Source organism: Capra hircus, chromosome 4, assembly GCF_001704415.2.
Source record: "Capra hircus breed San Clemente chromosome 4, ASM170441v1, whole genome shotgun sequence".
NCBI classification, from domain to species: domain Eukaryota; kingdom Metazoa; phylum Chordata; class Mammalia; order Artiodactyla; family Bovidae; genus Capra; species Capra hircus.
In genome coordinates this window covers 68,901,379-68,924,973 of record NC_030811.1, presented here as the reverse complement: position 1 = coordinate 68,924,973, position 23,595 = coordinate 68,901,379, and the positions used below count along the sequence as shown (strand labels likewise).

Genomic DNA, 23,595 nt, shown 5'->3' with positions numbered 1-23,595 from the left:
GCACTTGAGAACCATCACATTAGGAGAACCAGGAAAATTCATGGAGTAACTGGTACCTGATATGAACTTCAAAGAATCCATTCAAATGATTAAGATTTGAATAGCTGGAAACAGAGGTAAGAGCCAAATAGAAGGTCTTGCATGAGAAAAGGCACTCAGGAAAAAGCAAATAATAAATGCAGAGTAGTAGTGGGAGTTAAGCCAGGAGAGGAAGGTAGCAACCATATGGTAGCTAGCTTGGACACCCAGGCAAAAAGTTTATATTTAGTTCAAAAAGCAAAGAAGAATCATTGAGAGTGTTTTGAACAGGTGTTGGGCCCTGGAAAAAATGATCAAGCTAGCTGACATAAGGGAATACAAATTGTGTAATTCCACATATACTAAGTCCAAGGCAAAACTAATCTTAAATTATAAAAATCAGAAAATGACTGCCTAGTGAGGAGGTAAACCATTTGGGAAGGGCACAAGAAACCTTTCTGAAGAAATGAGAAATGCTCTATATCTTACTTGGGTGTTGCTTATCAGTTCAGTTCAGTGGATCAGTCATGTCCGACTCTTTGTGACCCCATGGACTGCAGCACACCAGGCCTCCCTGTCCATCACCAAATCCTGGAGCTTACTCAAACTCATGTCCATTGAGTCGGTGATGCCATCCAACCATCTCAATCTCTGTCATCCCATTCTCCTCCTGCCTTCAATCTTTCCCAGCATCAGGATCTTTCCCAATGAGTCAGTTCTTCACATTAGGTGGCCAAAGTATTGGAGTTTCAGCTTCAGCATCAGTCTTTCTAATGAATATTCAGGACTGATTTCCTTTAGGATGGACTGGTTGGATCTCCTTGCAGTCCAAGGGACTCTCAAGAGTCTTCTCCAACATAACAGTTCAAAAGCATCAATTCTTTGGCGCTCATCTTTTTTTATAGTCCAACTCTCACATCCATACATGACTACTGGAAAAACCATAGCTTTGACCAGACGGACCTTTGTTGGCAAAGTAATGTCTCTGCTTTTTAATATGCTGTCTAGGTTGGTCATAACTTTTCTTCCAAGGAGTAAGCGTCTTTTAATTTCATGGCTGCAATCACCATCTGCAGTGATTTTGGAGCCCCCCAAAATAAAGTCTGTCACTGTTTCCCCTCCCCACTGGGAACAGTGGGGATGGGATTGTTTCCCCATCTATTTCCCATGAAGTAATGGGACCAGATGCCATGATCTCAGTTTTCTGAATGTTGAGCTTTAAGCCAACTTTTTCACTCTCCTCTTTCACTTTCATCAAGAGGCTCTTCAGTTCTTCGCTTTTTGCCATAAGCATGGTGTCATCTGCGTATCTGAGGTTATTGATATTTCTCCCAGCAATCTTGATTCCAGCTTGTGCTTCATCCACTCCAGCGTTTCTCATGATGTACTCTGCATATAAGTTAAATAAGCAGGGTGACAATATACAGCCTGGATGTGTTCCTTTCTCGATTTGGAGACAGTCTGTTGTTCCATGTCCAGTTCTAACTGTTGCTTCCTGACCTGCAAACAGATTTCTCAGGAGGCAGTTCAGGGGGTCTGGTGTTCCCATCTCTTTCAGAATTTTCCACAGTTAGTGGAGACCACACAGTCAAAGGCTTTGGTGTAGTCAATAAAGCAGAAGTAGATGTTTTTCTAGAACTCTGTCGCTTTTTCGATGATTCAACAGATGTTGAAAATTTGATTTCTGGTTCCTTTGCCTTTTCTAAATCCAGCTTGAACATCTGGAAGTTCACGGTTCACATACTGTTGAAGCCTGGTGGTGCTTATAGGTTCATGTAAAATTGTCAAAACTCATTGAACAGAACACTTAATATCTGAGTATTTTATAGTATATTAGTTAAATCTCAATTTGTTTTAAGAGTCAAAAAATTCACCTAGCATGGTAGTAGGGGAGCTAAGAAGACAAGTTAAGGTGACTATTACAGAAGTCCATGAGAAAATAAAGTGTGTGTGTGTATGTATGTATGTGTATGTGTGTATATATATATATATATATATATAAATTTATCCTGCCCCCTGAGAATGGGGGAGGTATATAATTTATCTTGTTCCCTGAGAATGCAGGCTGCCAGATGACATGGACCAAATAATAACTTTTTCTTTTCAAGTTATTTTTTTCTCATTTTTTTCAACTTTTATGCATCTGATGCTGCCATTTTATCCTCAATTATACTCTATCTCATAACCAATATACAAATATATAGGTATTCTGGTACAAAAAATACCTATAATTTCATAATTCTGGTATGAAAAACTTTAAAAATAATTAAACTACTGATTGCTTATGTGCTATTAAGGGCTTGTCCCCCCTACTGACCTATTTCATTATTACGCATTATAACAATCTCATGAGATTTCCTATTATATCCATTTTACAGATGAACAAACTAAGGCTGAGATGATACCTATAGCAACAGAGTAAAATAGGCACCCTTGTCTACGTATCTCAAATCCCAGGTTCTGAAGCACTGTGCTCTACACTTACACCAAAAACAGTTAACAAAGCAGGGTTATCTGGAACTAACTCAGAGAAAGGGTGCGAAAGTCAGTACAGATGAATTCATAATCCATTAAATATATTTATCCCCATAGTTTTCAAAAGACTACACTAGTTAACAAGGGGTTATTACATGACTGTTGGGTTATTTATTTTTTAATTGGAGTATAATTGCTTTACAATGTTCTGTTAGTTTCCAGTGTACAACAGTGTGAATCAGCTACTTTTCAGTTGCCAAGTCCTCCAACTCTTAACAACTGCATGGACTGCAGCATGCCAGGCTTCCCTGTCCTTCACTATCTCTCACAGTTAGCTCAAATGCATTTCCATTGATTTGGTGATGCCATCCAACCACCTTATCCTCTGTCATCCCCTTCTCCTCCTGCCCTCAACTCTTCCCAGCATCAGGGTCTTTTAAAATGAGTTGGCTCTTAGCATCAGGTGGCCAAAATATTGGAGCTTTAGCTTCAGCATCAGTATTTTCAATGAATATTCACGTGATTTCCTTTAGGATCAACTGGTTTGATCTCCTTGCTGTCCATAAGACTCTCAAGAGTTCTCCAGCACCACAATTTGAAAGCATCAGTTCTTTGACATTCAGCCTTCTCTATGGTCTAATTCTCACATCCATACAAGACCACTGGAAAAACCACAGCTTTGACTAGATGGACTTTTGTTTGCAAAAGACATCTCTGCTTTTTAACTTTCTATCTAGGTTTGTCATAGCTTTTCTCCAAAGGAGCAAGGGTGTTTAAATTTTGTGGTTGCAGTCACCATCCGCAATGATATTGGAGCTCAAGAAAATAAAATCTACCACTGTTTCCCTTTATCCCCACCTATTTGCCAAGAAGTAATGAGACCAGATACCATGATCTTAGTTTTCTGAATGTTGAATTTAGAGCTACCTTTTTCACTCTCCTCTATCACCCTCATCAAGAGCTCTTTAGTTCCTCTTTGCTTTCTGCTATTAAAATGGCATCATCTGCATATCTGAGGTTGTTGATATTTCTCCTGGCAATCTTAATTCTAGCTTATGAGTCATCCAGCCTGGCATTTCACATGATATACTCTGCGTATAAGTTAAATAATCAGGGTGACAATATACAGCCTGATGTACTCCTTTCCCAATTTTGAACCAGTCTATTGCTCCATGGTTCTAACTGTTGGTTCTTCACCCACATACAGGTTTCTCAGGAGGGAGGTAAGGTGATCTGGTGTTCCCATCTCTTTAAGGATTTTCCACAGTTGTGATCCTCACAGTCAAAGGTTTTAGCATAGTCAATGAAGCAGAGGTTTTTCTGGAATTCCTTTACTTTTTCTATGATCCAATGGATGTTGGCAATTTGATCTCTGGTTCCTCTGCCTTTTCTAAATCCAGCTTGTATACCTGGAAGTTCTCAGTCACATACTGTTGAAGACTTGCTTGAGGAATTTTGAGCATTACCTTGCTAGCATGTGAAATGAGTGCAATTGTGTGGTACTTTGAACATTCTTTGGCACTGTCCTTCTTGGGATTGGAATGAAAACTGTTTCCAGTCCTATGGCCACTGCTGAGTTTTCCAAATATTCTGACATACTGAGTGCAGCACTTTGACAACATCGTCTTTTAGGATTTGAACTAGCTCAAATGGAAAATGTCCACTGGCTTTGTTCATAGTAATGCTTCCTAAGGCCCATTTGACTTCACACTCAAGGATGTCAGGCTCTAGGTAAGTGATCATACCATCATTGTTATCCAGGACATTAAAAGCATTTTTGCATAATTCCGTGTATTTTTACCACCTATTCTTAATCTCTTCTGCTTCTGTTAGGTCCTTGTCGTTTCTGTCCTTTATTGCACCCATCTTTGCACAAAATGTTCCATTGGAATCTTCAGTTTTCTTGTAGTCTTTCCCATCCTATTGTTTTCCTCTATTTCTCTGCATTGTTCACGTTAAGGCTTTCTTATCTCTCCTTGCTATCCTCTGGAACACTGCATTCAGTTGGGTAGATCTTTTCCTTTCTCTTTTGCCTTTCACTTCTTTTCTCAGCTACGTGTAAGACCGCTCAGGCAACCATTCTGCCTTCTTGCGTGTCTCTTCCCTTTGGGATGACTTTGGTCACCTCCTCCTGCACAGTGTTATGAACCTCTGTCCATAGTTCTCCAGGCAGTAAGTCTACCAGATCTAATCCCTTGAATTTATTTGTCACCTCTACTGTATAAACAAGGGATTTGATTTAGGTCATACCTGAATGGTCTAGTGATTTTGCTTACTTTCTTCAATTTAAGCTTGAATTTTGCAATAAGGAGCTCATGATCTGAGCCACAGTCAGCTCCAGTCTTGTTTTTGCTGACTATATAGAGTTTATCCATCTTTGGCTGCAAAGAATATAATCAATCTGGTTTTTGTATTGACCACCTGGTGTTATGTCCTCCCTCTTGAGCCTCCCTTGTTACCCCCATCCCACAGGATCACTGTTTTATAAACTGCTTAAAACAAGGGTGGAGTTTAATGTTAGTTGCTTTAGGCATTAGATAAATGTTTATAGATTCACATTTATAATGTATATACATAATATGCTATGTCAGGTCAATTCAATCTCTACCAAATCTGGCTTCATGAAGTTTGAAGACTTATCACAACTAATGTCAAATAATTAGAAAACATTCTTAATGAAATCAATTTGAACTCAGTTTAATTTTTAAAGGTGATATGCCATCCTGAATGTATTTTTAGGCTTCAATTCTCTTGAAATCATAAGGATCCATAGATTTAATAGACTCCTAAAAAGGACGGTAACTTAATAGAACTATAGGAGCAGTTTCATAAGAAGAGGGATTCTATTTCTAAATACAAAAATTCATAAGTTCAGATCCTCCTAATTAAACAAACATGAATTTTTAGGTAAAAATGGGAGGAAAGCCACTTCTAAAATATAAGAAAGTGATTTCCTAGATAACCAACAAAAGGAAGAAAGTAGTTCATCTTGGTGAGAGATCAAATGTTTTAAGGGCTATAAAAATAGCATTTTACATAAACATACAACTCTGCTTATGTATTTGTTAAAACATATCCCCCATAATACTTCTACATGGCAACAGTTGTTTAATAAAGTCTCATTTTTCAGGCTACTTAAGACTTTTCACAAATCCAAGCATGTCCTTCAAATCTGAATTAATGAGATTTTACTAAATACCACAAACTTAGATTTTATGATGCTTTCCCTAGAAACATATATTAGAGATTGTTACTCTACTCCAGATAAGTATTCTTTCATCAGTGGGGAAAAAAAGACAAACCTAACTCTTGGAATTTCATAACTCATTTTTTCATTGCTGAGAAAAGTTAAAAAAGACTTAAATGAAAGGGCACATATACCACGTTCATGAATTGGAGAACTAAAAATTGTTAAACTATCCACTCCTCCCAAACTGCTTTTAGATTATACACTCTCAATCAAAATACCAGGAGGTCTTTCTGTAGAAATTGACAAGCAAATTTTAAAATTTCTGTGGGATGAAAGAATCAAGTATAGCCAAAAAATTTTGGAAAAGAACAGACCTGGAGAACTTACATTACTTGATTTCAAAAGGAATCATAAAGGTGTAGCAATCAAAACCATAATACCATGGCCTAAGGATAAACACAGAGACCTCTGGAATAAAATAGGATAGAAATACAGGGTCAGTTGATTTTTTATAAAGTTGCCAATTCAATGGGAAAAGGACTGTCTGTTAAAGAAATGGTGCTGGAACAACTGAATTTTGGTGGGGGAAAAAAAAAGTAAATAGCCAGCATTACCTCATACTATACACAGAAATTTACTGAAAATGGATCATAGAACACATAGAAGCACAACATAGAAAACACCTGGGAGAAAATACAGGGAAAAAATTTTTATGACCTTCAGTTCAGTTCAGTTCAGTCGCCTAGTCGTGTCCAGCTCTTTGCAACCCCATGAATCGCAGCACGCCAGGCCTCCCTGTCCATCATCAACTCCCGGAGTTCACTCAGACTCACATCCATCGAGTCAGTGATGCCATCCAGCCATCTCATCCTCTGTCGTCCCCTTCTCCTCCTGCTCCCAATCCCTCCCAGCATCAGAGTCTTTTCCAAAGAGTCAACTTTTTGCAGGAGGTGGCCAAAGTACTGGAGTTTCAGCTTTAGCATCATTCCTTCCAAAGAAATCCCAGGGCTGATCTCCTTCAGAATGCACTGGTTGGATCTCCTTGCAGTCCAAGGGACTCTCAAGAGTCTTCTCCAACACCACAGTAGGAAAAAAATTTTATATAGGACACAAGAAATTGAGAAACTGTATGTTATCAAAATTAAAAACAACATCAGTAAGAAAATTAAAAGCTACAGACTATAAGAAAATACTGTCAAGACATATATCTTTAAAAAGATCATATCAAAATATATGAAGAACTCTCAAAACTCAATTATAGAGCTTCCCTGGTACTCAGTGGATAACAATCTGCTTGCCAGTGCAGTCAACACAGGGTCTGCCCCTAATCAAGGAAGATCCCACATGCTGCAGAGTAACTAAGCCCGTGTGCCACAACCACTGAGCCTCTGTCTAGAGACTGGGAGCCACAATTACTGAGACCACATGCACAACAACTGAAGCCCTCACGCCCTATAGCCTGTGCTCTGCAACAAGAGAAGACACCGCAGTGAGAAGCTCCAGGTGCCATAACTAGAACAGCTCCCCCATGCCACAACTAGAGAAAAGCCTGCGAAGCAACGAAGACCCAGCACAGCCAAAAATAAATAGATCAATTAATTATTTAATTAAATTCAAAAAAATGATTGCACAGCTTTCTTGAAGGCTGTGATTTTTTTAAAAATACCCAATTATAACGCAAAGTTATCAATATTTGAACAGACATTTCATCAATGAAGATATATCAATGGTCAAAAGCAAATGAAAAAATGTTCGACATTTTTACTGATGAAGGAAATGCAAGTTAAATTCATAATATATCACTGCTGCTGCTGCTGCTGCTGCTAAGTCGCTTCATTTGTGTCCGACTCTGTGCGACCCCATAGATGGCAGCCCACCAGGCTCCCCCGTCCCTAGGATTCTCCAGGCAAGAACACTGGAGTGGGTTGCCATTTCCTTCTCCACTACACACTCACTAAATTAGTTAAAATTTAAAAGACTGACAATATTAAGTATTGCCAAGATATAAAGCAATTGAACTCCCACACATTGCTGCTGGGAATGCAAAAAAGTATAACCATTTTGAAAAGCAGCTTGGCAATTTGTCAACAATTCCATTTCTACTTTCCTAACCAAGAAAAGTGAAAACATATGTCAACACAGAGAATTATACATGAGTAATTACATCAGCTTTGTTCATAAGAACCAAAAACAGGAAACAATTCAGTATCGTCAGGCAAATGGCTGAGCCAATTATACATTTTTTCTACTACTTGGTAATAAAAAAAGACGAAGTACAAACAGCCATAACAACAAGACTGAAAACATTATGCTAAATGAAAGAAGTTATACGAAAAAATAAAATACACTGTATGACCTCATTTCTGTGAAAGTCTAGAAACATGGAGATGAACTAAAGTAGCACAAGGCAACTTTGGGAGGTGATGGATATGCTCTGTATCTTGATTGTGATGGTTATACGTAGGTATACATTTGTCAAAATTCATCAAACTGTACATTTTAAATGTATCCATTTTTAATGGATACATTTTATCATATGCATATTGTTCTCCAATAAAATTATTTCAAGAAAAAGCTGGTTTCTCTTGTCAAATTCTGCATATTATACAATGGCAATTCCAATGACATCCAATTTTTAGTTTGATTTATGGGTACCTGTGTCAAAAATAATCTAATTTACACTGACTTAACTGAAAGAGAAACATACAGTTTTAATATTATAACCCTCCTGGTTCTCTTCTCACTGTCTCACTCCACCATCTCCAGTTGAACTTTAAATTTCTTGAAAGCTTTTTTCCTCTTATCGCTTATCATGGGCAGTTCCTCTACACTCTATAAATATTTGTGAAATTAAATCAAACAGAAGTTCTCCACAGTCTGTCTTTCCTAGTGTTACTCTTGAGAACCGAATAGAAATTAAGCCTTCAAATGTCTTATGATTTTATTTTTTTCTTTTACTCACTTTAACACAACCTTCTTTCAAACAAAGTATTATGCCAGAGCTCAATATGTTAAACAGATGTACATTTATAGGTTTGAATTATAATATTTAATAATAAAGTCAACCAATAAGAACCTGAGTTCATTTATCAGCAGTACCCAATATATCAAAATTAGTTATTTTTAATATGTGAATATATCTGTTGCTCTTTCAGGTTTTTTAGCAATTAAAAATGAAATTCAAATCAAATATTAAAAGCAGGGGTCAGCAAATATTAAGACCCGTGGGCCAGAGCTTGCCCACCACCTGGTTTTGTACAGTTCTTGACTTAAGAATGTTTTCTTTTTTACATTTTTCAAGAGTTGGAAAAAAAGAATATTTTTGGTATGTGAAAATTATATAAAAATTCAAATTTCCACATCCATAATAAAGTTATATTGGAACACGGCCACACTTATTTGTCTATGGCTGCTTTTGTGCCACAGTGGTAGAGTTCAGTAGCTGTAAAAGAGACTGAACAGTCCTCGAACTTTAACTACTCACTGTCTGGCTCTACAGGGAAAGTCTGCCGACTCCTTGTTTAACTCAAATCCTCATAGCACCAATTTCATGGAGAAGAGTTTGGAAACTACTTATGACACAGTACATTTTGAAAGATTACCACTAAAATATTTTTCATTCTACTTGCTCTTCTACAATGCACTCTTGCCACTTCCTCACCAAGAAGAGTCTAATTCTCTTCCTTTTGAATCTGGGCTCATTTTAGTGACACGCTCAGCCAATGTAATATAGTGGAAGTGACTCCTAAGACTTCCAAGATCAGGTCATAAGAAACCTTTTAGCCTCCTCCTAGGTCTCTTGGATACTCTGCTAAAGGATGCTTTCTCTGAGAACCTAGCATCATGAAATGAGAAGCTTGAATCTCATCAAGAAGCCAAATATAGGTATTACTGCCTACAACTTTAGCTAAGCCCCAAATCAATAGCCAGCCTCAACTGATATCCATGTGAGAGAGCTATTCTGGACCTCCAGTTCAGATGAGCCTTTAGATAACTGCAGCCAAGAGACATCTGACTGCAACCACATCAGAGACTCTACATGAGACCCACCAGCAGCTCCAATTAATCAGTCAAGCTAAACAGACTTGAATAGAATAGAACTGAATAGAATAATAAATGCTTATTTTAAGTTACAATGTTTTGGGATGGTTTGTTGTATGGCAATAGAGAACTTAAAAAGTATTATATTAAAACAAATCTAGGAAAGTTTCAGGTAAGAAATTCTAGACTTCTGAGTCAAGCCCATGCTTGGACTATCCATGCATATCACCAGGCCAAACCCTACTAAAGCCTCCACTAAGCCTCGGTATTCTAGAAGTAGTCATGGATGAAGGAAGTGGGTAATGCATCCCAATCTGTATGCATTCCAATCAGACTCACTGTCCCCCCAAATATGCCAATATGCCTGAACCTTATTCTGAAATTCTCACAAAGAAGTAGAAAATAATTTTTCTAATTTCTAAAATTACATCAGGATTGGCAAAGAAACAATTCTCAGTTTTCATGCTGTAAATGAATTGATGATTATAATTCCTCTTTATTTTTACTTGATAATATTAAATTGATACGTGAACTTAGGTGAAATGTAGTCATTAGGTCAGTATATAGTCAAGCATCAGTAAACGGCAATTTACTGCTAACACATCTGCACTTAGTAAAAGAAGTCCATATTGTTGCCTACTCCTGCCTGAGGGGTGACAGGTAAGAGTTGTTCACTGACAATATTTCCAATATGTGCCAGTTATGTATGATAAACTCCTTAACCTGAAAATTTTAACTAAACTGAATATCAATCTCTTATGAAGCCAATACATCATATTTTCAATATTATCTTAAGCTACAGTAGATTCAAATTTCAAAGAATGAGTGCTTACTATATGTTAGGTATGCTGCTACACTCTGGAGATATATCTTCAACTGGTGTAAATTTCATTTAAAAGAGAGAAGTGGCTCTGAATTATTTTGATATTCCAGAGAGTCATAATGTGACACAGAATGGTATGTTTATTTTAAACCAAAAGGGATACTACTGGAACACTTAAGATTCTTAATCTTTCTTCTTAACTCTATAACTGTTTTCAAGTTTATTTAAACATTTATTCTTGTGATTATTTTTCACACTAATGTGGAAAATACTTGCACAGCCAAGTGTTTTAAGAAAAAAACATTTCAACTCTTAGTGGCTTAAAGCCATCCTACAAAATTGCTGTAACCAATTAGTGATAGCTACCGCAGCAGTGACTAGTAGTGAAAAACACTGGGCATTTGTCAACCCTGACCTATTTCATTAGTTTTATGTAGTCTCTTCCCTTCAGATCTCCTACTGAGTCCCTTCAAAGATCCTCGTGATGGAACTTCCACCCATTCTTACAAAGTGACATTTCCCTTTCTTTAGCCAGTCTTTCCCACTACCTGAGTGACCCTTAATAAGCCCTACCCTCATGTTCTGACCCAAAAAGGCAGATTCCCCTAACATTCAAGAGTTTGTCAGATAAGTCACACTTTAGGCCCAGAGACCTTAGATGGTAGATGGCCAAACCCTGATAGAACGTGGTACATCCATGATTTGCTTTCAGGCAATCGAGCACCAGAGTCTCTACGCTTAAGTCACTGCAACAGGCATGTGGTTGCTGCCATTTCTACAACATGCATTAAACATACATCTTGGTCCCTCCGTTCAAAATAAACTGAATCCATTACTAACAAAAGCAAAATCTCTACAGAGAAAATATTACAATTTACTACTCGCACAGCAAATGTGACATTACAGGACTTTTAAATAATTCAAAACTGGCATTTTCTAATTAAAGACACACTAATAAGCATGTTAATGAATGTTTTACACTTATTAGGGGAAAATAGTGGGCTATAAATACACTTCAAAAAATGTAAAAATGACCATGTAATTTATTTTCTTATGTTCCATATGGTCTTGTATTGAACATATAATAGTATTTGAACATAATTTAACGTAGTAACTACTGTTAACGTTAAAAATACACATTATCAGTGTAACTGATATGGATTCAACCCAGAATCCATAACAATTCTATTCACATCCTGTGTAACTCCATGGGGATTCTATGAGGAAAGTTTCCATATATGGTAATTTTTCCCCATAGACTCCCCACAGTTTATACAGGATATGAATCTGGTCCATTGTGACAACGAAAACAACAGATCACTGAAAACTCATGTGTAATTTCTGCTGAACAAACCAGACTAACAATTAAGGAAACCAGTACTCAAGTGAAAATAAGTACTCTTAACATTTTAAAATAACCACTGGGTATTTTCATTCCATTCCTATACTAACAGAATCAGTATATAAATATCCAGGGGGGAAAAAAAACAAATTCCTATCTTTATTTCGTTTAAAATATTCCCTTGATTCTAAAAATCACTATGCCAACTATTAACAGGCAAGAAACCCAAAAGGAAATTTCACATCAGACTTAACATTGTCAGAAGAAAAGACAATAATACAGTCAGACAAGTCAAAAGTATTATAGGAGCTTTACTTCCCAGGCTCCTGTATGACTATGTCCCAGTGTAAATTCCAGTGATTCATAATTATTTTTCTTTATTGTGACTTTAGCCATCTGCAGTTTCTATTTATCTAAAGTCATGTAATTTTTTTTCTTTTATTTAATGTTCTAAGTATAGAATTAGCAGTAAGTTTTTGTGTATATATTTAAGAATGTGCATTTTAAGTAAGATAAAAGCATCTAAAATTCAATACAGCTAAATACTAACAGCTGGATTAAAGATTTGGAAAGGAAAATGACTCTGAATTACCTAGCTTCATATGACAAAAACTAATAAAGGGAGGGATATAATACTAAAATGTCAACCATAGTAACAGCAAAAACAGCAGTGTCATACAGTGTCAGACTTTATTTTTTGGGGCTCCAAAATCACTGCAGATGGTGACTGCAGCCATGAAATTAAAAGATGCTTACTCCTTGGAAGGAAAGTTATGACCAACCTAGATAGCATATTCAAAAGCAGAGACATTACTTTGCTGACTAAGGTCCGTCTAGTCAAGGCTATGGTTTTTCCTGTGGTCATGTATAGATGTGAGAGTTGGACTGTGAAGAAGGCTGAGTGCCAAAGAATTGATGCTTTTGAACTGTGGTGTTGGAGAAGACTCTTGAGAGTCCCTTGGACTGCAAGGAGGTCCAACCAGTCCATTCTGAAGGAGATCAGTCCTGGGTGTTCATTGGAAGGACTGATGCTGAAGCTGAAACTCCAATACTTTGGCCACCTCATGCCAAGAGTTGACTCATTGGAAAAGACTCTGATGCTGGGAGGGATTGGGGGCAGGAGGAGAAGGAGATGACAGAAGAGATGGCTGGATGGCATCACTGACTCGATGGACGTGAGTCTGAGTGAACTCCAGGAGTTGCTGATGGACAGGGAGGCATACTGTGATTCATAGGGTCGCAAAGAGTCGGACACAACTGAGTGACTGAACTGAACTAAACTGAACTGAGGGCTTATACTGCAGAACAGTCCAGTTGTGAACAGCCATTTTTTGAAAGACCATAGTTGCTGTTAATATCTCAACTGATTCACATAAATGACACCAAAACAATAGACCCAAGTTTAATCTCACGTATGACTGGTTGTCAAGAATGGCCCTGAAATACATAAAAAGGCAATGTGACTCATTTATTCTTCTATAAAAGAGTTGTCTGTTTAATTATACATAATTATACAGTTTCTTGGTGATCTAATATTGCTAGAGTATATTCATTTTACTATCTCTCACATAATGGCTCAAAATTTGAGATAATTACATTGTTCTTAGGAGCATGATACCATACTCACTATTAAAACTGAGAAGCTGTCAGTTCCAAATTAATGCATTCATCAGTAATGAAAATAAAAAGCAACAGCTGCCCTTTTGGTATGCATCAAAAAAAAAATCATGTGTGGCAGCACATATACCCCAAATCCTTTCCAGCATCTAGCTGCCTACTGAAGGTGAGATGGGCATGCAGAAAATGGCAAGGAAGATTTGCAAGACAGTCATACCACAGCTAAAGAGAACTGACAATCTGACACACAGGTCTACCATACACCTATCACCACTAAACTCACAAAATACTACTGCTCTGCTGGGATTTGGGTAATTTCTCTTTCCCTTTCAAGATACAGTAGATGTTCTTTCTAACATGTTACAACTACAACAAACTGTTCAAAGGAGGGATTAAATGACACTATTTGCCCCAAGGGTACACTGTTTCTGAAAAGGTAGGATGTTGCTCTCTTCCCTGAACTAATAAGGTAGGTGCTTTTAAATAAGACACTTTAACTTGTTAGAAAAGAGCACAATTCCCACCACAGCACATCTTAAATGGTACCCTTGAGAACTAAAAAACACGGGAAGGGAGGCAGGAGGAGGACAGAGCTAGAAAAACACTAATTGAATAAATGTCCATGTATTTGAAATGCTTACTCTTTGGAGAATAACTGGCTTTATGATGAAGGATGTAACCAAATGGCAGCAGTACAAAGTCAGTGTCCCTTACTTCACAAAAAGAAAAGAGGAACTTTTTCTCTATTTATAAAATATTAAGAGGAAAAGAAATTTTAATTTTTGTGGAATTCCATTGATTTTAAAAATATGAACTATCATTAAATCAAGCATTCAGCATATGCATTTAAATGACTATTACCCTCACTAAACTTTCTTTTTAGTACTTACATCCTAAGCCTAAATTACTTTGACCAGACTAAAATTGCATTTCCTCAAAGCAGATAAAGGCAGACCTACTACTCCCATTTTTAGACATGGGAAATTTCGGTAAAGGAAAAGCTCAGTGAAATACATCAAGATGGTAACAGATTACAGAAGCTATACTTCCTGCTTTGTACTAATGATTAATTTACACATAACACAGAACACTTTCATTTCAAAGTAGGCTGAAAATAGTTTGTGTCCAATTTATACAACTACGGGAGATTCAGATATACTGTTAGAAAAAATGAGACTCCAGCACTGTTAGAGTTCTTCTGTAAAGTGAATCAAGAAGATATTCACTGAAGTGAGGTCAGACAGGGCATTTATTAATTCTGTTGCCATAACTATGTAAGTTTTAACTCTGATAAACTTTTTACTCTTCCAGGTAAGTTTTTTTTGTCATTTTAAAGACTCTTAAAATGTGTGTGGCTGGAGGGGGTGAGGGGTAGGGGTGCTTTTTGGGCATTTACATTAAGTAATACGATTTCAGTGAGACTAAACATGTTATAATGTGATTCTTAGGTTACCTCAAATTCCTGACCTGAAACATGAAGTCAACTTAATCAATCCAGTACTTGAAAATGAAGGCATGGAAATTGCTATTGACATTTCCTTTTCTTATAGGCAAAGAGTTAAAAGCAGAGGTAGAAAATTTTAATCACGTACAAGTGACAATATCAACAGAATTCAGAACAGTGATCACCTTTTGGCAAGGAACAGAAGTAATATTGGGACAAGCAATATTGACTGGGAAGGGTCATCACAAAAGAACTTTCTGGAGTAAAAACAATGCTCTGTATCTCAAACTGGGTAGCAGTTCCAAGGTGTAAACAGGCAAAAATTCAATGTGTTCCACATTTTGATTTATGCATTTTATTGTATGTGAACCATACCTCAATTTAAAAGTAAAAGCATCGAATACAAGTAAGTTACTGCAACCAGAAATTAAGGATAAGAATTATGAAATTAGAATATGTTAGAAAAAAAAAAGAAACTTTCCAAGATCTAGCATAGCACCGTACACAGAATAGATAGCTAAACAAGTACTTACTGTAAAAATTTAGTAAAAATATACCAAGTGGTTTGGAAGATCCCTTCTGAACTAATTGGAACTTATAATGTGACAATTTTTCTGAATATTCTAAATACAGTCTCAGTCTATAAAACAGCCTCCAAAAGATGGAAACTAAAGGCCTAGAAAAGCTATGCCTCAAAACACAAAGAAAATACACTTGTCTCAACTCTGAGTACACATTTAAGGAATCTCCTTATCTAAGGAAGGCAGTCCATTCTGAACATTTTGCAGCCACTGACAGTACAAATCTATCTATGGTCTTCTAGTGACAAGCAGGAAACAAAACTTAATACTCAGTAAAGTAAAAAAAAAAAAAAAAAACCTACATGATGATGTTCTGTCATCTGAATGGCATTCTATCTGTACAGTAATTTGGTAGCTATGGAGACCAAAAGCAGCCAGCAGTTTTCAAACATAGATCATAGCGCATGGGTGATATTATCAAAAGATGAGGTTTAACGATCAAGAAAGGCTGTCTGCTGGGTAAACCTGGCCAGACAATGTTAGAGGCCCTATGTCAAGAACCCAAAGGTTCCCACACTGAGTTTCAACTTCAATTTTCAGCTAAACAAAGTAATAAGACTAATTTTCCTTTAGGATGTAAATACTTCTATCTACTCTACCTAGGTTCCTACTTAAACAAAATTCAATGACTGAAACGAAACTGGAAGGTCTTCGCCACTAAATAATCTGTTTCTAATCCTGGGTGACAATAATTCCAAATGTATCATTTTAAGTGAATTCAAAAACCATTTTTAAATTATTAAAAAAATAAAACTATCACATGCTGAATGGCAATCACATTCATTGTTATTCTATCTTGACCTTGATAAGGCATTGTGGTAATTTCAGAAATGGGACGCTTGTAGGTAAAACAACAAAAATAATCCACCCTTTAAAATAGCCAATCAAGAAACAGAAGACCTGAGGAGTATCCGCTCTCTTGAAATACTGCTATTCTGGAATAATTATCAACTGTGCATAAATAATCACACTGATTATCCAAAATCAGAAAGGAGAGACTGAATTATATATTCATAAGAAATGTGTTTCTTAAATTCCTGCCCTAACCCTCTCTCCCCACAAAGCCAGTGTCTTGCCAATGTTTAAAGTCCTAGGTCAGAAGGTCGAGTCTCTTTATAAATTCTGAACTGTCACCTTTGCTTCTGGATAATGACAAAATATTCTGCAGAGCCTGTATAACTGCATTGACAAGTTATACTATTCTACATCCAGCATTAAATAATTCACGTTACTTAGGCTGGTCATCATTTCTCAAATGCCCATTTTAGCTGTCCACAAGTGCCATCCAGCCCAGCCCCTTCTGCGGGGCCTGCTCTGCACCAAAGCAATTTCATTGTATAAGTTTTAAGACAGTATGCTGCTGCTGGACTGTGGCACTAGTCAGCATATCAAAATTGAAGCCATTGTGTAAAAAAAAAAAAAAAAAAAAAATCCATTAAAAAAAAGCTTAACTTTTATTCTTTGTATCTACATATAATGTCTGCCCCTATGTTTCTGTAAAAATATGGGAAGAAGCTATAATGACACCTCTTTCTCCTTTTAGATTAAAAAATGTAAGCCTTTTTTTCTTTCTTAATAAACACTAACATCTCAGATCCTCACAGTATCTATTTTAGGGTTTAAGGGCCATTATAGAACCACAACAATAGATCAGTGACAGACTTGATCCCACCAATTAACACGTTCTGGGGAGGCTGCCTAGATTCCTGTCTTCTTCCCTCCCTCTTGGAGGCCTGATTTTGACCACACTGACATCCCTGGCCTTAAGGATGAATAACCCAGTGAAGGGGAAGTCTTTTACCTGAGACCAATTTATTTGTAATTAGAGTCAAAATACAAAGGCTGGTAATGACCTACGGCAAAGAGATATGAACTCCAAGCCAATGAAACCATGACAGCAAGCAGATTTCTAAATAGCAGAGTGAGATCCATTTACTTACATGAAGATTCAGTGCCAAACATGGCTGGCTCCAGAGGCTGCTTTTAAAAAATTAGAAGAATGGAGGAAAGAAGGAAGGAAGAAAAAAATCGAGGACAGTGTACGTGTGAGAGTGGAGAGATGAGCTGCTACACAGCAGAGGTCATGAAGACAGACAATGCAGTCCAAGCTGTGTCCAGCTGCCAGATTCTCCTCTTACAAGCTTCAGTGTTCTCCCGTGTGATTGAAAAGCAAGGTCTCCTACAGCACCAAAAATCGAAGAGCTGCTTTTGAAAATCCAATAGGGAAAGGCAGGCCGATGTGGCTCTTCTGGGATGCAGGGAGGCAGGACTAGGTAGCAGCGGGGGCAAGACTGGGAGCAGCAGCAACAGCGGATACTGCAATCCCCAGCCCAGTTATAGCAGTAAGACAATAGCAGGGCTTATGCATACACTGGTGACGTCAGAGACACTGCACAGACCGACTGCGCTGCTTGAGCCAGAGGCTCCAGGGGCTTCAGGGGAGCAGGCAATTCAAAGGGGAATTCCTTTGTCACAAAATGCCCAAGACCAAGAGCCACATACATATTCACATATATATTCACCCTCCTGACAAGATTTTCATCCTGAGATACTAGGCTCTAAAAGAGACCTCAAAGAAATTTAAATATTGGCTTTATAGCAACCAACCACAAAGATATGCAAATTAGGGGTCTTGAGTTTATGCAGCAAGTGGAACTTTTCAAAGGAATTAAGAATATGAGAAATGAGAAAAATAACCTACCGTTTAAAATAACTCCAGAGTTCATTGCTTTTTCAGTAGGCTTGGGTAGACTGACAAATCAGGGGTTGTATACTCAATCACAAGTATGTGAAAATATGTACACTATTCCACACACATCCTGGCATACAAATTCACAAGCAAATGCAAAACAACACTATAAGGGCTTAAAACACTGTTTGACACCCAGTGAGCACTCAAATGTTAATGAATACATTATTAGCTATTTTACAACTATTATGCAAATGTGAAAACCACTACTCCAGGAATATGTGTATGTACACATATGTTTCCTATCCTATTTTTTTTGCTTTATTTTTATTTTGTCTTATGAGAATTCCTGTCATTTTTCCAGGGTAACTCAGTAATGTTAATGCTGTGTACACACACCTGTGTACACCTGTGTGCAAGTAGGCATATATGATCGACAATCATATTTCTTTTCCGCCCACCAAGACAAAGAAGATATTATTATTTTGTCTCCTGATTCATTACCTGCATTACCTTTACTCTTAGAAATCTACTTTTTTCTAAAATCTATAAGTGCACGGACTTTTATTAGAATATCTATCCAACACAAGCAAAGAAAGTTTGTTTCAATATTTTAAAAATATTGAAATGCACAAAAATGTGTGGATGTTTTTCAATAATCCCATTGTTAAAGTTATATAAAACAAGAAGTTCAAAAGCTCAAGTTTCTTTTCCATTCATTCATCTAAGGTATATACTTTTTCTAATGCTTTCTAAAATTTATAGGCATGTCTTTATATAACACAGCTTTTTAACACTAAATTTTTATATGGTTGTGGAACTGCAAATTTCCATCTAAAAACATCACTAATAGTTCTTCTAGTCAGTATATGTACATCCACCTCATCTTTAAATGGTTACATAAGAGTCCATCGTATGGATGTGCATAAAGGTAATTTGACCTTCATCTTACCAAAAATGTTAAACCATTAAGGAGAAATTGCAATGATGCTACATAAGAACAAATGTTTTATTGTAGGTAAGATAATAATGGGGCTTTACTGGTGGCTCAGGAGGCAATGGCACCCCACTCCAGTGCTCTTGCCTGGAAAATCCCATGGACGGAAGAGCCTGGTGGGCTGCAGTCCATGGGGTCGCTGAGAGTTGGACGCAACTCAGTGACTTCACTTTCACTTTTCACTTTTGTGCATTGGAGAAGGAAATGGCAACCCACTCCAGTGTTCTTGCTTGGAGAATCCCAGGGACAGCGGAGCCTGGTGGGCTGCTGTCTATGGGGTCGCACAGAGTTGGACACGACTGAAACAACTTAGCAGCAGATGGTAAAGAATCTGTCTGCAATGCCGGAGACTTGGGTTCAATCCCTGGGTCAGGAAGATCCCCTGAAGAAGGGCAAGGCAATCCACTCCAATATTCTTGCCTGGAGAATTCCATGGACAGAGGAGCCTGGTGGGCTACAATCCATGGGGTCACAAAGAGTCAGACAGGACTGAGTGACTAACACATTAACATTAACAAAGATAATAATAAGGGCTTCCCTGGTAGCTTAGTGGTAAAGAATCCTCCTGCAAAGCAGGAAATGCTGAAGATGTGGATTTGATCCCTGAGTTGGGAAGATCCCCTGGAGGAGGGCATGGCAACCCACTCCAGTATTCTTGCCTGGAGGATCCCACGGACAGAAGAGGGTCACAAAGAGTCAGACACATCTGAAGTGATGGAACAAACACACATAAGACAATAATAACCAATTTTTACTAAATGTTTACTCTGTACCAGGTATTATTTTGAAAACTTCACATATATCAGCTTACTTAATCTTCGTAACAATCCTACAAGGCAGATACCATTATTATCCACATTTGATAGATGGTGGTCATGCAGGTTACTAAATGATAAGCTGGGATTCAAACTCAGGCACTCTGGTTTCCATACATATGCTCATAACTACTCATCTATAATGTCTCTTGAAAAAAAAATTACCAAAACTATATTTTAAGAATTCAATTAAAAGGAAAATAGAAATCAATAAAAAATATGGAGAAGAAAGTTCTTAGAAGAAAAAGGTCACCAAAAACACTAAAAATGAGAGAAAATTGCAAAACTTAAGAAAAATGCATCCCTCCCAAAATAAGCAGTCCAGGTTAACAACCAGTGGAAAACACAGGTATACCTCAAAGATACTGTAGGCTCTGTTCCAGACCACCACAGTAAAGCAAGTCACACAACTTTCTGGTATTCCAGTGTATACAAAAGTTATGTTTACACTGTACTATAATCTATTAAGTGTGCCACAGCATTATGTCTTAAAAAAATGTTAATTTTAAAATACTTTAATTGCTAAAAAATACTGACCATCACCTGAGCCTTCAGTGAGTTGCAGTAATAACATCAAAGATCACTGATTATGGGTCACCATTGTAACAAATGTCACACTGAAAAAGTTTGAAAAATGTGTGAGATGAAAGTGTGTGAAAATGAAAAATGAAAAGTTTGTGAGAATTACCAAAATGAGAGAGAGACAGAGAGTGGGCAAATCTGTTGGAAAAAATGGTGCTGACAGACTTGCTTGATGCAGGGTTCCCCAAAACTTGCAATTTGTAAAAGGATGCAATTTCTGCAAAGAGCAATAAAAGGAAGCTCAAGAAGACGAGGTATGCCTGTATCAATAATGGTGCTGATATATATAGCTGTAGGAAGTAGGAAAGGGCAATACACTTCAAAAGGGCTAAAACCAGAATATTATCTTACATGAGATCTGTTTTAAATTGTATACCAGATGCTGCACATGAATAGTCACACAAAAGGGGGTGGATGTGGCCAAAAGAAAGGCAAAGGAAAAGTAGAATAAGCAAAGGATCCATGGATAACAGATATAGTTATTCCTCCATATGAACCAGTTCCACATCTGTGGATTCAACCAACAACGGATCAAAACATTCAGGAAAAAATATTACAGCAAGTTCCAGAAGCAAAATTTGAACTTGACATAAGTTTTTTGTGTCAAAAATGCTATTTTTGACATGGCATGTGCATTGCATTTACATTGTACTTACAACTTACATAGCATTTATCTCATATTAGGTATTATAAGTAATCTTGAGATGATTCAAAATATGCAGAGGGGATGTGTGTAGGTTATAAGCAAACACTACGCAATTTTTATATAAGCTATTTGAGCATCTGGAGATTTGGGGTGGATAGTCTGAAACCATCCCCTGCAGATACTGAGTGACAAATGTACTTTCCATAGTCTATATACAACAACTTCTTGCCAACTCACTGATGTAGCCCCTCTCTTCAGTTCATACATGAAGATGTCTATATGCATATGTAAGTACATTTGAGTGCCTATATTTATTTCCTGGCACAGACTTCTAACAGTAAATTAGAGGCTGCATTATTTTTCAAGACATCTACTTTTTAGATAACTATAGCAGGATCAGGCTTCCCTAGGGCTCAGTTGGTAAAGAATCTGCCTGCAATGTGGGAGACCTGGATTCAATCCCTGGGTTGGGAAGATCCCCTGGAGGTGGGCATGGCAACCCACTCCAGTATTCTTGCCTAGAGAATCCCCATGGGCAGAGGAGCCTGGCGGGCTACAGTCCATGGCGTCGAAAAGAGTTGGACACGACTGAGCAACTAAGCACAGCATAGCAGGATCAGTATGTTAAAAAAAAATTAGGTCTCACTTGCCGCAAAACTGGACACATATGACAGCCTCTAATTCCTATTAAGGTCTCTATAATCTTCAGATGTCAGAGGTATTTCTAAACACCTCTGGAAGGTTGGAATCCATATGGCTGAAGACCCGTCTTTGAAAATACAGATTTTGAAATTTTAGTTTGCTCCCATTCTCTCCGCTGGGCAGCTAGCATGAGCTCAGAGAATGAAGACAAATTTTAATATGCTACCTAAGGAAAATGTAAAGAAAGGAAATGAAGGAAGAATAAAACTGACTAATGTCCTCCACACTCCTTCATAAAAATCACATAATATACTCTAAAACCAAAGTGATCTTTGGATTATCAATTATGTACAATCATGCCTGCCTGTGACCTTGCCTGCCTGCCACCCTGCCCTTCTATTAGTAAAATCAGTACTGTTAATTTCAGGATAAAATTAGTAATGAAAGAAGAGATCAACATTCAAAATAATTTAGTGGTCAAAATAATTATTGTTAAACTAGAATGTTGTGAGAAAAACAATAGTAAAATATTAAAGTAAGTCAATAATAATTTTTAGAAGAAACCCGATTCATAAATCGACTCAACAACTATTTCCTGAAAGCCTACTCTTCTTGTACTCTAAGGGTATAGCCATTAACAAACTCCCTCCTCTATGGAGCTTATATTCCAGAGGGTGAGGCAGACAAACAAATATGTAATGTATTCAGTGGGGGTATATGTTATAAGGAAAGATAAGAGGAATTAGAGGATGAAGACTAATTGAATGGGAGGGTTATTTTAGGTAAAACTGTCAAGTAATGTCATCCTAAAAAGATGACTTCAACAGAGACCTGAAAAACTGAGAAGAATCCACATGGGTAACATGGAAACTACATGGGGAAAAGAACTTTCCAGAAAAACAAAATAAATCTATTCTTAAATAATTAAGACTCAATTTTCTCTTGGAAGATAACCCCTCTAGTGCTGTGATGCTGTCATTAATATTAATAATTAGTAAAATTATTAGTAAAAGCGGTTGTGCTAAACTGTGCTGACAGCAAAATAAATTCTATTTTCGAATGCAAAAGAATTCACTCTCCCATGAGCTGAAAACATGTGTTCTTCTCATCAAAGTTTAATATACCAAATATACCTATTTTTGCAAATATGGAAATATTTTTTTTAAATCACCATAGAAGACAACACTCAAAATAGCTTCCCACCACATCAGACAACTAATTTAATTGATTTAATTATCTCTATTAATTTGGTAAGAATTTAAACCTCATTTTCTCTTAAGAGTATATACAGCAATTTTAAAAGTGTCATATCTGGAGTTCCTCTGGAGCTGTATCCTTTGTTCACATTAAAGTTTTATTTTCTTAGTATTCCTCTTGATGTTTGTTTAGCATGTTAAAAGTTGTGTCTTTTAAAATACCATCTATGAAAAAAAAATACCATGTATGGGTTATTACTTTAAAACAACAGAGAAGTGTTTTAATGACAATATATAAACTACAGAAAAACTTTAAAAATCAGTGATTCTATCCTTTGGGGAAAAAATTCTACAAATTTATAATTAAAAATACATGTATAGTAAAGCTCCCTGGTAGGACTTCAGAAATTTTATTTCTTTGTCTATAAAATGTATTCCTTCCTGTTTCAGCATAGAAACAGACATAGAGCCTTCTAACATACATGTAAGCCTTCTAA

General features: G+C 37.0%; 1 protein-coding gene across 7 annotated transcripts in view; it reads right to left on the bottom strand.

The window, feature by feature from the left end:
• Nucleotides 1-23,595, bottom strand: part of ST7 (suppression of tumorigenicity 7) — a 272,724-nt gene that overhangs the window by 197,335 nt on the left and 51,794 nt on the right. Inside the window, exon 1 of one of the 7 annotated variants that reach the window (XM_013963307.2) lies at nt 17,472-17,929. The exons of 4 other annotated variants lie outside the window; for them this stretch is intronic. In XM_013963307.2, coding sequence (XP_013818761.1) covers nt 17,472-17,493 — 22 coding nt within the window. In that variant the 5' untranslated portion in view covers nt 17,494-17,929. Of the gene's footprint in view, nt 1-17,471; nt 17,930-23,595 lie in introns of those variants that run through there. 2 more of the 7 variants (XM_005679154.3, XM_005679155.3) reach the window with 2 other exon arrangements.